This window comes from Pongo abelii, chromosome 3, assembly GCF_028885655.2.
Source record: "Pongo abelii isolate AG06213 chromosome 3, NHGRI_mPonAbe1-v2.0_pri, whole genome shotgun sequence".
Lineage (NCBI taxonomy): Eukaryota > Metazoa > Chordata > Mammalia > Primates > Hominidae > Pongo > Pongo abelii.
Window position 1 is genome coordinate 183,484,480 of NC_071988.2, and position 16,402 is coordinate 183,500,881.

Genomic DNA, 16,402 nt, shown 5'->3' on the forward strand with positions numbered 1-16,402 from the left:
TTTTAATCCTTTTATTACTCTTCCATAAGAGTACAGAAACCTTTATAAACTTTTTAATATAGTATAGGAATGCAAACTTTCTATCCTTGCATGTATTTTAATGTTGAAGTATATGTTTCTAGAATAACTTCATATTCTATAATATCTATCTCACATGCGATATGACTGTAGATTTCCAGGTGTTGTGACTTTAAAAATCTGATATAGCAGATTAGTTATTAGTAACTAGTTATCTCTGCTTTGTCGCTGTTGTTGTATCTTTGTGGATAAGGGTTCACTGTCTGAAGAAAATAAGTTAAAGTTGTCATCATTGATATTTGGTTTCTATTTCCTCTTTAATATTTAATTTCTTATCAGAAAATTATACATAGTTTGTATATATAATTTTTCTCTGTATCTATTAATATATTATGTATCTTTATTTCTCTATGTATCTATACATAAACATATATGTATACATAGAGAGACCTGTATACATCACATTGCTTTGTCCTACATCTCTATGTCTCTATACATATACATATATATGTATACATAGATAAATATACATATTTAATTGGATATATAGAAAAATAATATGTGTATACATAGAGAAATAAATATACACAATTCTACATTGTTTTTCTTTAGTTGTTTTAGGAGGACATCTGAGTATTATAAAGCTTTAAAGAGAGAAATTCAGGTAAATAATGCTCACATCCTTGTTGCCCTGACATGTTGCAAAACTGTCACATCAAATTTTTGCTTGTTTTTTTTTACTTGAGATTCCAAGTGATTAAATTAACTCACCCAGAGCTGTCAAGAAATGTTCTGGGAAAGCATGCTCTTTAAGACTTGAGTCACATAGTAATGAAGCATTTACTGATACCTTGAAATAGCACACATGTGGTGCAGGAAGAACATTCTTTGTCTCTAAATTTGCAAATCAAATTCCTGAAGTGATAGTTTTGTGATGAAGAGTACGGATTTCACAGCCTATCTTATTAGTATTAATAATTGAAGTTTCAAATTCTGTGATATAGCCAAGACGTGTGTCATTAGCTGCAAAACTGCTAGTCCTGTAGAAATCAGAGAGAAACACTCTCCTATAAAATTATTCTGCTCTGATTTAAATAATAATATTTATATTGAACACCACACTACCTATATCTGCATGTTAGTCCATATTTCTTATTCAGAATATTTTTGTAAAAATATGAGTGTGGCTTAATTATTTCTTTTATCAGCAATAATTTGTTTTTATTCATGTGCTTATGTATTACATACATATATGCACATAAACACAACTTATTCAAAGACTGACTTAATAATGATAATGTAAGATTATAAAAGAAAATAGGGCCGGGTGAAGTGGCTCATGCCTCTAATCCCAGAACTTTGGGAGGCTGAGGAGGATGGATCATGAGGTCAGAAGTTCGAGATCAACCTGGCCAATATGGTGAAACCCCGTCTCTACGAAAAATACAGAAATTAGCCGGGCTTGGAGGCACGTGCCTGTAATCCCAGCTACTTGGGAGGCTGAGGCAGGAGAATTGCTTGAACCCAGGAGGCGGAGGTTGCAGTGAGCCGAGATCGCGCCATTGCACTCCAGTCTGGGTGACAGAGCAAGACTCTGTCTTAAAATAAAATAAAATAAAATAAAATAAAATAAAATAAAATAAAATAAAATTCCATGTGCAATTTAAGATTTTTTGCATGTATAATTAAGTTATAACTTAACCAAAATGGTAAGAATTTTACTTAATAATTTAGCCTATGGCTGAAATATTTTTAAATAAAAGGACTTTATATTTCTTTGTCCTACATAATATCCAGGAGGAAACTGACCTATATTATCTCCTCTCATAATGTTTTTCCTTCTTTTCATTCTAGGGCATAGATTTAAGGTATAAATTATTGTCTCCATGTATTAGTATATGACAGCAACACTGCCTACTGGTAGGCTGAAATGAGGATTTGAAAAAATTTGATATTTTCCCTTATTTATCTGAATTGTCCATTCCAATGAGACCTCATGAAGAATGAGATGAAGAATAAAAGTGGTTTTACATTTATAAAGCATCTAATATACACCAGCTTCCCACCAGATTATTTACAGGATATTTTATTTTATTTTCTTAAATATTACCTACAAGTACAGGAAGTATTCTAAATTGGAGAGCAGGCAAAGCTATTGCAGTTCGTGTTCATCCCTAGTATTTCACTTTTCTTACCTTCATTTTAATTACAAGCAAATTCTTAGGAATACATAATATATTATTTTCCTCCTCAGATATAAAACCTAAAAAGAATAACACTGAACATCATGGGTTTCATAATTTTCTTCCAACACGAGTCTCATATACGTATAGGTTTTGTTATATTTCCAAAATGTAATTCTACTTAACAAAATTTCTGCATGAAACGTCAAAGGAACTTTTTAGATACTTGCCTGAAATCCAAGGAGCTTTTCACTTGGCTTAATGTGCCTCTGAAATTCACATTCTATGGGTTGTATCACTTTGATTCCATCTTCATAAAAAACATAGAACATGTTCCCAATTCCCAGACCTTAGGAATAAAAACACATTTAAATGTTCAAAATATAATTACCATAAACCTTTACAACCAAAATTCACTGCCTCTCATATCTTTAGCAGGAGACCAATTTTCGAAGTTGTGTAATGTTAATAAAGCAAACCATATGGGACCCTTACTGTATACTCACACCACTTTGTGATATTATGCAGACATTACACTTCATTCTTCCTGTGCTGCAATTTAGTGGTTTCTTTAATATAATTAAATAAATGCTTCATAGTTTAAAACAATTATAAATAGGGATATAAACTCTTGATACATAGATTATGTTGGATACCTTCCCCACTTAATGTACATGTTGATTAAGGAGTAAAAGTACTTTCTGAAGAATCAAATTTATTTTACTACTTTTATTAGAGTTCACTATGAAAAGTTTAATTTATTTGCAGGAGTTTGGTTTATATAAAGATTTTTAGGAAGAAAGAGACCAAATGTCCTAGATTTTGTAGAATATAAATTTTCTTAAACTATTTTTTGTCAAAATAATTCTAAATAGAGGTCTTACATATTAGTTTTAATATTGGCAATTTGGGAGGTCTATTTCTATACCTTAAAACAAATTAAGGTCTTTGAAAAATCTTAATTTAATGTTTAAGTCATACTTTTCTTTTTCACACTACAGATCTGGATGTGTGGTATCTCAGAAATTCAACTCCCCCCACTTTCTAAATCCATGTCTAAATGGGTGCAGGAGGCTAGTTTGAAACCTGTGTAAGTTAAAGCCTGAGCCCAGGGAACTTCCACATACTCATGAACACCTGTTCTCTTTGTTTCCTCTGCTTCTCCCCTGTTCCAATGTGGCCAGCCCTGAGCTCTTGTAATCCTTCCTTTTCTGGTCCTCGCCTACGTAGCTCTTTTGACCTGTTGCATTGGTTTACACAGTCAAATTTATTCAATATAATTATATCTTACATAATTCAGTGATAGCATGCTCTCTTTAAAAGATAGCAATAATATTAAAATCTTGATTGGAAAATCAAACCATTGTTGCTTACAATGTTTACATTCTAAAAACATCTGTAAAGAGAAAGATAATTTATTTAAATAAAAAATAATTTTATAAGCATTATTAATTTTTTTCAGTTGTGATCTCCTGGAAGGTTCAGCCTGGGTTTTCCATCTATTGAGAATCACAAAAACAGTTTGTTGATTTGTAAAAAATATGTGTTTATTGAACTTAAGTCATATTTAATCTTACATCTTATATGTTTCTAGGGAATGAAAAGTCAACAATTTTTCACATATAACTATGTATCCATATATTCCTAAGATTTAGAGAAAAATGTATACAAACTAAACTATTACTTTATTCATGTTTATATATAGTGTGCATACAATTTTTCTTTTAGCACATTAAATTATTTATAATAATACATATATACTTTAAATTACTCCAGGTTGTTTGATACATCTTATTATTTTATAAATAATTCTCAGTACTTTTATTTTAATAGATGTAATCTTTAATAGTTAATTATCCATTATCATTCCAGAGAGCAATACATAAAGATGGAATATTCCTGAACAGTAGCAGAAGTGGCAAGAACTAAACTCAAGTCACATTTTATATAAAATAAAATTTAATAGTTGTCAGCTATTATTTGTAATCATAGTTGTGTTTAAAGGAATATAAACATTACATGCACAAAAGAGAAAGCCGAAACAAAGCACATAAGTATTTATGCCAAAGCTTTTTGATTTGTATCAGCAAAGCCTCCATGTAAACATTAACATATCAATAACTATCAATTTAACATTATTGGTTTCTGAACACTGTTGTTGAAACTTATGAATATAACAAAGCCATAATGTGGTGTCTGATTTTCATTTGTGTCTGCTACATACTATGTTTGATTTTTATTACTAAGCTCTTAACATTTTTCAGTGAATATGACCACCCTTCTTTAACTTCGCCAAAATACCGTTCGACAATTATGAATTTGAATGTGTTTGGGCCTGACAAATACTTTAAGTCCAGATTGTTTGTCATGTTTCTTGAAATATTTCCTTGCCCTACCACTATGCATACTTTTATTAGGTTGTTTTACCATATTCTACACAGAAAAGAGTCAGTGGGATTCTACTATGATTTGTTGCACTGGTGGAATTTGTGAGCTATATTTTCCACTAAATATCACTTAATCCATCCAAATCACTCTTTCAGGTTCTAGAGCATATTTTCTTGTCTTTTAAAATATGAATTACACATGAACATTTTTACAAAGCATAAACTACTTTTCAGGTTACAAGTTACTGAAGAAATACAGATATTATTAGTCAAGATTTAGTTTTTTATTTGACTGTTTTCAATGAGACTGTAAATTCTTAGTGCTTATGAAACAGTAATGCCAACAAATTACTAAATACAACTACATTAATTAAAATAGCAATTATAAAATAAATGCCTATATATTGGTAACTCAGCTTATGAAATAAAACTTTTCCACTACCTTTAATGGTCTCTGCGAGTCCCCCTCATTCATAAGACTAGATATTTTGCCATTTACATTTTTGCAAGGCATTATTTTCTTCCTCAAAAGTTTTATTTAGAATTTTTGCAGCAGAATTTATGATCTGAACATATGACCTGATGTGTTTCTCTTTCAATTTGCTGCTTTGATATTGTGCACATGTAAATTTATTAAGATTATCCTCAGCAAAGAGGAATATAAACGACCTAATGATGGAGATGTTGGAAACTGAAGACACAATGCACATTTTCATTTGGGACATTCATTAGCTTTATGTGTAAAAAGAAAATAATATATTTGTATAGATTTTTACTAACTACTAAATTTATATATATTATATTTTTTGACAAGTGTAGGGATAAGAAAATATGACAAAGAGGGATGATAAATTTCATTCTCCACATTCAGACAGATCAGAGGCAAATAATAGCTATAGCATTTACTCTTTTACCGTGAGAATGTTAGACAGTGTGATAATTTCCCCATATGAAATTTAAAGATAATAATTATACTATGTCATGCAGCTGTTGTAAGATTTCAATTAGTTGGAGAATGTAAAATATTTAGCAGAGTAACACACACAGCAAGATTTCAAAGAAATGGTAACTTTTTTATTTGTTTATTTATTTATTTATTGCAGGTATCTATTCATTATAACACTACTGAAAAAAGCAAATGGCGACATGGTATATAACCAGACTTTGATAACTATTCTCATTTCTCCTCAAACCCATATATGCTAAATTTTAATTTTCTATGATATAAAATGTTAAGTTCTGTTTTCCCAGAATCCTTGAGCCAGCTAAAAGATCAACTTTAATTTTCTAGTAAAGCATTTCTTAAATTTGGCATATATGCATGTGTGATACACATGTGTGTGAATAGATATAATTACGTATGATTTCAACCAATGCCATTTATAATGCAAACAAATATCCTATTACATTATAATATTTGCCCTGCTAATTAGTGTGTGAAGTTCGTAATGAAGATTTCCATTCAGTGTTTTTCAATACACCTTTGGAAGTTAAGGAGATTGTATACTTACTCAAAAGGACTGGTTTTAGATAATATCACTGTGGCCAATATATATAGTGTTCAGATGGTACCCACTTCCTGGATTGACAGGGCCTAAAAAAGAGCTTGACACGCTCATTTCCAAAAAACTTTCTAGCAAGAATGAAAGGATAAGCAAGTCTTGTTCTAGTTGAACATAATATAAAGATTTTATTGAGGTGCAATGGTATGATTTTGGGCCAAGCCCAAACTGTTTTCCTAATACTACTAAGATGTCATTCACATTTTTTCTTGTATTATTATTATTTTTAATGTAGGGTTTAGTTTTCAACAGGCTACATGAAGTAGAATGTTATGTGAGATATCACAACAATTCAATGCAGAAGCAGATGTAAGAATCCAGCATCTTCTATTAAGCCTAACAGTTAAAGGATTTGCAAAATGTCAACAATGTTTTACCTTTTATTTGTTTGAAAACGTAGCTTTAAAAAGATAATATGCTATTTATGGCTTCATGTAATTGGTTTATTAGGGCTATTTTAACAAGTTAATAAATGCATATTTTAAAAATTTCTATTTCCATTTCTAATACTAAATATTAGTAGATAGAGATACGTCTCTCCCCCACCAAACACAAAGTTCTTTAAGTTCTCAATATTTAAGTTTGTAAAGGGGTCCGGAGTCTCAAAAAGTTTGAGTAGTGGTGATCATTACTTCTCTCTTCATGAATGCATTGTGGTGAAGTATATTACAAACATTATTGACTTCAGTGAAAGATTCTACACTACTCTAGACACGGTAAAGATCGGGAACATGTGCAGATTTTTTTTTTTTTTCCTTTTTCAAGCTCTGGTGAAGGCAGACACAAGTGCTTAGTCTTTTTTTGGGTTGATTGTTAATCTAACAGAGTATAGTGACTCTAGAAGTTATCCATAATTTGTGTGTTCCCTGAGAGCTTTCTTTCTGCTTTTTCTTCTATACACAGAAAAGACATAAGCAAGAATTACTCCTGCAGTCTTACAAGACAGAAGTATTTCCCAGAGGATTTTCTAATCAATATTGTACCCTTAAATACATGAAATGGACTGAGAAAAAAATGGATATAATGCACATTCTTATCTCAATCCTTTGGGAATGGGAACCACTCAAGAACAGTAGTGTATTGTGAAATATAGTTATACTACTTATTATATACAGTGGATATATACTACGCAATCTACACTAGCAATACAATTTGATTAATTTCTGATTATTGGATGCACGCTTATGTGCATCATAAAAAAGATTTTGTGATGTTTTTCTTCCTCTGACTTAACTGTCATTAGTTTTGCATTCATATTATAGTCCATGAGAAGTTATAAGTGTATGATGTAGTGATTTGGTAGCCAATTAAAGGTGTTTCAATAAATTATGGTGTTATACAAAACCCTTCATTTGTTGATATTATCCTTTTTACTTTCAAGTGATCCTAAAGGTATGCATATTTTTGAAATATAGAAGAAATCTCCCATCTTTAGATAAAGAATAATATAGGCAAGAATAGATGGTCTGCATTGTATTTCTCACTGAATAACTCAGGATGGATAGATTTTTGGTTCATGAATGTTCTCATTCACTATATCCTGACTTTGGAGATAAAATTGTCTTAGTACACAGAGCAAAATCATACCATTGCACCTCAATAAAGTCTTTATATTATGTTCAACTAGAACAAGACTTGCTTATCCTTTCATTCTTGCTAGAAAGTTTTTTGGGAGTGAGTGTGTCAAGCTCTTTTTTAGGCCCTGTCAATCCAGGAAGTGGGTAGAATCTGACCACTATGTATATTGGCCAGAGTGATATTATCTAAAACCAGTCTTTTTGAGTAAGTATACAATCTCCTTAACTTCCAAAGGTGTACTGAAAAACAGTGAATGGAAATCTTCACTATTAACTTCACACACTAATTAGCAGTGCAAATGTTATAATGTAATAGAATATTTGTTTGCATTATAAATGGCATTGGTTGAAATCATACATAATTATATCTATGCACACACATGTGTATCACACATGCACATATATAATTTAAGCCGATGTCATTATATACTTGTGTGTACATGTGCACATATATAGATATTGCTACAAATGGATATCGCTTGCAAGATCAAATTTTTGATTAAAAAAATTGTAAAATGATTTAAAAAGCTTAGAGTGACATAAGTTTTTAGCAGACTGGTTAGTGAACTGGCCAGTAGAAATAACAACAGATTGATTGTGATTTAATTTAATTGCATCATGTACTAGCCATTAGAAAGCATAGTCTTCCCCTCCCCCCAATGCTATGACTAAATCTCATGTATTCAGAAGACTTATTCTGTGAAAAGTCTTTTTCTTTTTATTTATTTTATATTATTACTTTTATAGGCCCTGTTATTTCTGAGACAGGATATTGCTCTGTCACTCCGTTTGGACAGTGGTGTGGGTGGCATAGAGGGCAATGGAGTGATCACTGCAGCCTTGAGCTCCAGAGCTCAGGCGATCCTCCCACCTCAGTCTTCTGAGTAGCTGGGATTACAGGCTCATGAGCCATCACACCCGGCTAATTTTTTTTTTTTAATTTTTTGTAGAGACAGGTTTTTACTATGTTGCCTAGGCTGTTCTCAAACTCCTGGCCTCAAGCAATCCTCCCTCTTCGGCCCCCCAAATTGCTAGGATTAAAGGTATCAGCCACCACATCCTGACCTTTTTCATTTTAAATATTATTTCAGTATTATTTTGAGGTAGTAATTACTTTAATTTTTTTTTGTTTCCATAGGTTTTTTTGGGAACAAGTGGTATTTGGTTACATGAGTAAGTTCTTTAGTGGTGATTTGTAAGATTTTGGTGAACCCATCTCCCGAGCAGTATACACTGAACCCAGTTTGTAGTCTTTTATTCTTTTCTGTAAAAAAATAGTTATACCAGAGGTTTTTGAACCACACTTAGTAGCTGTATAGTCTTCCGTATTTCCCAACCTCCCTGGCAGTATACATTTTTTGTGGGTAATGAAATTTTAAATAATTTTAGGCTGAAGAAGCTAAGGTGGCCTGTTTTTAAATCTGTTTTCCCCCAACTGGATGACACTGGAAACCTTGTATTACAGATTATGAAACCAATCATGAAGTGTAATGTAATATTAACTTTGTTGTATAATTTCACTACATTTCTATTTGTATTTTTTTTGGTTTGGTGTTAGTTAGCCCAACTAAATAGTAATTTATTTTAAATGTTTCTATAACATATTTTTGTGTGAATAGATACATAAATATTTAGAAAGAATAAAAAAGGCAATTTTCCTGAATATGAAATGTTTTTTCTGCTTTTAAATTATTCAAATATCATATGAAACTGGTGTTTCCCAAAGTATGTTATGTTCTACTCAATATTGATCCTGGAGATATTCACCAAAATAATTCATGTGCTAATAAATTTTTAAAATCCCATGTTATATACTGACTCATCCTAAATCTCTCCTTGGAGATTGAAACTAGCATATGTAAAATTTATATAAATCCTTCAGTGAATCAAATAATTTAAATTAGTATAATTCATTGCCTATATAATCCAAAACATATATTATGAATTTTGACCTCATAACATAATCTAATTGCCCACAAAATAAACATTAGAAAATACTTTATTAAATTATATTTAATTATAAATATCATAAATATACTGAAAATGAAAACCAATCATACTGAATATTTTAATGTGTATGTAAAATATATTAATGCATGTATATTTAAATGTATTGCATCTATTATTTAATATATAGTAAAACCACTTTTCGGTAAGAATGGTTCAGGCTTGAACCTTCTAGATTGAAAGTTTCTTTAGAGCAGATATTAGATCTTATTCATCTATGAATTTCCAATGTTTTCAATGTGTTTTAATAGGCTCTTTAAAATATTTGTCAACAAATAAGTGAGATATTTCCTCTATTAATATTGTCATTTTATACTCCTGTAAAATATGAAGATGAGTAGAAAAGCTGAAAGTGGAGCCCACAGAAGTAGAAGACATTGCATTCCAAGTTTATATATTGATGAGATTGGTAATATAATACATATTAAATTCAGTTAAATTTATTTAGAGTATAAACTCTTCACTAGATTCTGATGCTCATGTTTTAAAAAATAATTTTATAATTATTAATATAAAAATAACATAGGTTTAACATTTATAGATGAGTTAAATGGCATTATGAGGGAAATTATCATTTCAACTCTTTCCATTATTGGCCTTAAATGACCTACATTCTAAGGTTTTATAATTGATTCTCTCTGAGATAGATTTTTCTTGGCTATGGTAAAGAGGTAAATATATAAATACAAAATACTGCTAGAATGAAAATAAAAGTGTATCTCAGAAATATTTAGCTCATAGTTGTTTTATTCTAAATTGTAAAAATGGAGAGACAATTTCCTTAGAAAATTTAGTTACCTATAATTTTAGTTATTTGTATGAAATACTTATACCCAATGACGGGGTTCAGTGATTCCTCAAGCCAGTCTATTTTCTCTGGTCACCATTATTACTATTAGTACATGCAATCATTTTTATTGTAATGCCTTGCCAGTAATTGTGGCATTATGAAAATAACTTACAGATGTCTATGAATCAAAATCAAATGTGCTGTCTTTTATCTATATTTAAAATGTTTCCTATTACAAGAAACAACAAGTACTCTTATGATAACTGTATGTAGAAAAAAATACTTTAATAATTTACCCAAAGACATACACTTGTTTTATGTGATTTAAAGTACCTGTAAAATGTACCATGTATCTATTTTTGTCAAGCACATTTTATGTGTCAAATGAAATCGTGACGCCTAAGAACATTATTCTTGATGGAGAATAATTACTGAGGGTATAAATTTCCAAAAACTAACAGAATACATTTTTAAATAGAAAATAATCTGGTTTTATATAATCAATTTCATCATGATTTTAATTAATCTGAAAGCGTCTATTCTATACTTTTGAGGGTGGCCTGGAGTATTGTTATTATTATGTATTAAAAATTACTACAAACTAATAATGTTCATGGTGGTTACCAAAGTTAATAAATAAGAAAGAGTTGTTCCACATACTTTAAGTTGATTTGCATAGCACAGATTTGTGAGGTGAGTGCCAACTCTATTTCAAATATTGTATTGGAAGCATCTGGCTTAGCAAGGTAAAATAACTCATCCAAGTTTTCCCAGCAATTAACCATCAAAGCCAGATCTGTAGTACTTGGTTCAGACTCGTTAAGTGCTATTCCTTCCATTACAATGATAAAATAAAATCAAATTTTTCAAACGCTCAGAGAAATCTTGCCCATAGAGAAGACAATATAATGAAATGTTGTTTAATAGATATTATCACACTTGTAATCCCATTACTTTGGGAGGCTGAGGCGGGCAGATCACCTGAGGTCAGGAGTTCGTGACCAACCTGGCCAACATGGCGAAACCCTGTCTCTACTAAAAATACAAAAATTAGCCGGGAGTGGTGGCCCGCTCCTGTAACCCCAGCCACTCGGGAGGCTAAGGCAGGAGAATTGCTTGAACCCGGGAGGCGGAGGTTGCAGTGCGCCGAGATCGCACCTTTGAACTCTAGCCTGGGCAAGAAGAGTGAAACTCCACCTCAAATAAATAAATATATAAATAAGTCAGTCCTGATATGTCAAGGCTACTTTCATTAACGAGTGAATTATGTACATTTAAAGGTGAAATATTTGAAATGCAATAAAAATAGAAGGTATAGTTATACCAGAACTTCTTTAATAAACCCAGGTTTTAATGGAGCTCATACAAAAGATTTAAGGAGCAACGGGATCTAAGAGAGAGAAAAAAAAAAATAAGTGGACTGCTTCATCCTTGAGCGCAGAATTGAGATGGCTAAATTCCAGAATTACTTGAGGCTTTGAGACTGGCTTTCACAGGGTACAGTGACTTGGGTTCCTACAGGAAGCTATAACCAGGGAAGAGAAATTTTGTTTAAGGCGGGTTTTGAAGACAATTTTTGGCCATTGCTCACCAGGAGTGTAATGATGGCTTTTAGACATTTTTCTCTTAAGAATTTCATTTAACCACAATTGATGGACTATTTAAGTACCTGGGCAAACGCATTCTTCCCAGCCTTTGTGACTAAATGAGGAAAACCAGTAACAATTGCAATAATATATGAAAATGGATACTGTTTATTGAGTGCTGTTAATAACTAAAGAACTGATAACAACCCTACTGAGTATTAACAACTACTATATTCCTTTTTGAGATAAGAAGATCGTGCAGGGTAACTTGCCCTATTGTTTGTAAACTTGAAGACTACATTTGAATCCAGGCCCTTCAAGTATGTAACTCAGATTTTAATATAATTTATTATATCCCCTTGATAAGGCACAGTTTTTATAAATATTCTTACTCTTCATTAATCAGAGTTTATTATGTAAGTTATGTTTAACTGAGATTGCTTTTATTTCTTTGATGTAATTTTATACTCTTAAAGTATTTCAATATACTGCAATGACACTTTCTGGCTATGTATCAATATTTAATCAAGCTGATGAGAAGCGATAAATATGTGTAATGGTAGCAGGCTTACACAAAAATATTGAAATACCATCAATTAAAATATTGAATCAAAATGAAAAAGAAGGTAATTAATGATACAAAAGATAATCAACAAATCTAATAATAATCAACCAAAATTGTCACACCATAAAAATAATTCAACTTAGTACCTTCTTCTCTCCATAATATGTTAGCTACTGCAGCATGTTGAAAGAAAAAGAAGAAAAAGAAAAATGAGTAAAGAGAGCTTTTGCTATATGGTAATATAAATATTATTAAAGATGTCAAACATCTGTGATAGAATGTGTATATAAACGTAGTGAAGTTAATTCAGTGAGCTACTTTAAATTAACAAAACAATAGCATGTTGGAATTAGCTAATAATGCTTTGTACATTTTTTGTTATAGCCAATTCTTATTTGGAATACAGATTTTGTTATTAAACAAAGAACATTTTACTCTGCATTGAAAAGAATAGGAAGTTTAAGTTAGTTTAATTGAAATGTATTTTTAGAGCAAGCATTAGTAGTTAAAACGATTAGGTTGACAGTTTATTTAAGTTACTAATAGAAAAAGTTATACTCTTAAATTTTGCAATAATCACAATATGTAATATTTTTACATAATATGAAATATTCCTGAACAAGAAGAGTTGTTGTAAATCCAAGATCTTGAACAACAAATTGGCCTATTTTTAAGGAGTATATGTTTTTACTGTTTTAAAACAGTCACAAAATAGATCTAAGTATACTTTGCTTCTTTTAGTACATATTGAATTGTTCTTGAACCACAGGTTTAAAAATATTATATAGCGACTTAATCAGTAAAGAGCTAATATATTAAGATAGAAATTAAGAAAAAAATCCAGTTGAAACTATTCTGAAGGAAATGCCTGCCTCTTTAATAATTCAAAGTTACAATAACACTATATGTTCTTAAAGCAAAATCATAAAAGTGTAACTAATAGAAAATCTCATACACAGAAATTACTTCCAGTATTTTGACCATATTAAAACTTAATGACTTTTTTTTTTCAACTGAACCCACATGTGTATGTTTTAGAGCCAAGAATGAAGTCTAGCACTCCTCACTTACGGCTTAAGGCCCAAGTCACGCAGTTTTCAGCATCTGCTATATTTCATTAAAAAATTAATTATTAATGGTAAACATTTGCAATTTTTAGTTTTTAATTCCTTAATGATATTTATTCAAATATAAATACATGATGTGTGCATTCCTGTAGCACATTTTGTACTGTTGTTCTTGTGCCTGCAGTGCACTTTGAACAAATACAAAAAAAGTATAACTTTCAATTATGAGATGAGTAAGTTCTGAACATGTAATGTACAATGTGGGTGGTGATGGATGTGTTAATGATTGTGATAATCATTACATAATATATACATCATCTTTTCATCTTAAACATATTCAATATTTGTCAACTAAATATGTTATAAAATGATAAAAAGACAAATCTTATTCTCAAGGAGAGGTTATAGACATAGGAGGAAAGAGAACCTTGAAAACAAATAAATACAAACATTTAATAAATAAGAGGGAAGAAGCAAATTTCAAATTCAGCAAATGTGGACAAGACAGAATGATCATCTATGAGAAGAGGTTGGGTACTGGAGGGACAGCTTCATTGAGATGGTGCTGAACAAGAAATGTAACATTACCAAAACTTACAAGAGTGCTGTGCGGTGTAGGGGGCTAGAGAGGTTATTCCACACATGAGGAAAAAATAAAATATGTTCAAGGTATACCAACCAGAAGCATCAGAACATATTGAGAGAATATGTCAAGTAATTTGGTGTATTTGGCGGGTAAGACTGGTTTAAAAAAATAAAGCTGGAGAATTTATTCATGATAAAATCAAGTAAGTCTGCACACACAATGCAAAAGAAGTGGATTTTTTTGTAGTTTTAGGAAAGGTTGAACTATGATTAGACTTATAATTCTTTCTCTGGCCTATAAAAAAATAACAAAGCATGTGTTTCCTTATATCTCCACCCACTCATTTGCTGAGTACCAATTGAGTACCTAGCATGTGTTAGATGTATTCAGCACTCACATACACAGGTTAGAACAGGCAATCTCTGTGCCCATAGAGCCTATACTCTAATTGGGGAGACAAAAAGTAATCAAATGATGACAGAAAAAAATTCAAAGTTATGAATTTAGTGTGTCATAGAAGAGAAAAACATAGTAATGTGAATGCATTTGTTGGGTGGATTAGACATTGTTAAACAGGGGGAACTTCTCTAATTACGATCAAGGTGAAGTCGGAGAAATGAGTAAGAATAAATGAAGTGAAGAGCATGATTTAATTTCCAGATAGAGAAGAAGCATGTGAAAAATTCTAGTGGCATATCAAAGCACCACTATTTTAAAGGAGTAAGGACATTAGAACTAAGTACAGAGACATTTTTAAGATTGGCAGTCATGTAGGAATAAATACCAAAAAATACAGACTTTGCAATGCTAATATCAGATACGATAAAATTCAAGGCACTACGTACTGAATTTAAAATTACATAAGCTAAAACATAGTATTAAAATAGGAGACAGAAACTGTTAAGGTTGGATGTAAAATAAATAAATCCACAATCTCGGTCTGTTTCTTTAACATCACTCTCAATATTTGAAAAATGAAGAAAAATAAAGACAAAGTTTTAACAATACAGTTATCAAGATTGAATTACTGTATTTATAATGATTGTTTTACTACAGAAACAGAAAGCATTTTCCAGTTTTATTGACAGATCTTCAAGGGTGGCCACAAAGTAAACTACAAAACAAAAAGCCTCACTCTACTCTGTAAATCTGTTCCGATAAGCAGAGATTGTTTCTGCATTTTCAGACAACAAGTAAACATGCAAATATATAAATCTTCAAACCCAAAAAATTCACCAATAAATTGAATATTTTTAAAAACCAAATATAACCACAATTTATATAAAACATATCAAGAAAAGAAAATTAACCATGTGGGCCCAAAGAGTTTTAGGCAAACGATAATGCGCAGACTGAACTGAAGCACTACTGAACCAAACGAGAGAGAGAGCAAGAGAGAGAGAGACAGAGACAGAGGAAGAGGAGGTGGAGGAGGAGGAGGAGAAAAAGGGCCTTTTGATGGGTGCAGGTGAGTAGGGAGAGGATAAGGAAAAATAACTAATGGGTACTTGGCTTAATACCAGGGTGATTCCTCAAAGACCTAAAAACAAGAAATACCATTTAACACAGCAATCCCATTACTGGATATATACCCAAATGTATATAAATGTATATAAATCATTCCATTATAAAGACACATGCACACATATATTCATTGCAGCACTATTCACAATAGCAAAGATATGAAATCAACCTAAATGCCCATCAGTGGTAGACTGGGTAAAGAAAATGTGGAATATATACACCATGGAATATCATGCAGCCATAGAAAGAATAGGATCATGTCCTTTGCAGGAACTTGAATGGAGCTGGAGGCCATTATCCTTAGCAAACTAATGCAGGAACAGAAAAGGAAATACCACATGTTCCCACTTATAAGTGGGAGCTAAATGGTGAGAACACATGGAAACATAAGAGAACACACTGAGGCCTATTGGAGTGTGGTGGATAGGAGGAGAGAGAATATCAAGAAAAATAACTAATGGGCACTTAGTTAATACTTGCATGATGAAGTAATCTGTACAACAAACCCCCATGACACACAATTACCTATGTAACAAATCTAAACATGAAC

General features: G+C 31.3%; 1 protein-coding gene across 2 annotated transcripts in view; it reads right to left on the reverse strand.

Annotated features, from left to right (window-relative positions):
• Positions 1-16,402, reverse strand: part of FSTL5 (follistatin like 5) — an 807,547-nt gene that overhangs the window by 115,318 nt on the left and 675,827 nt on the right. For both annotated transcript variants that reach the window (XM_024246010.2, XM_054554669.1), the window contains 2 exons: positions 12,822-12,848; positions 2,432-2,550 (listed from right to left, as the gene is read on the reverse strand). In XM_024246010.2, the coding sequence (XP_024101778.1) occupies positions 2,432-2,550; positions 12,822-12,848 (146 nt within the window). The remainder of the gene's footprint in view (positions 1-2,431; positions 2,551-12,821; positions 12,849-16,402) is intronic.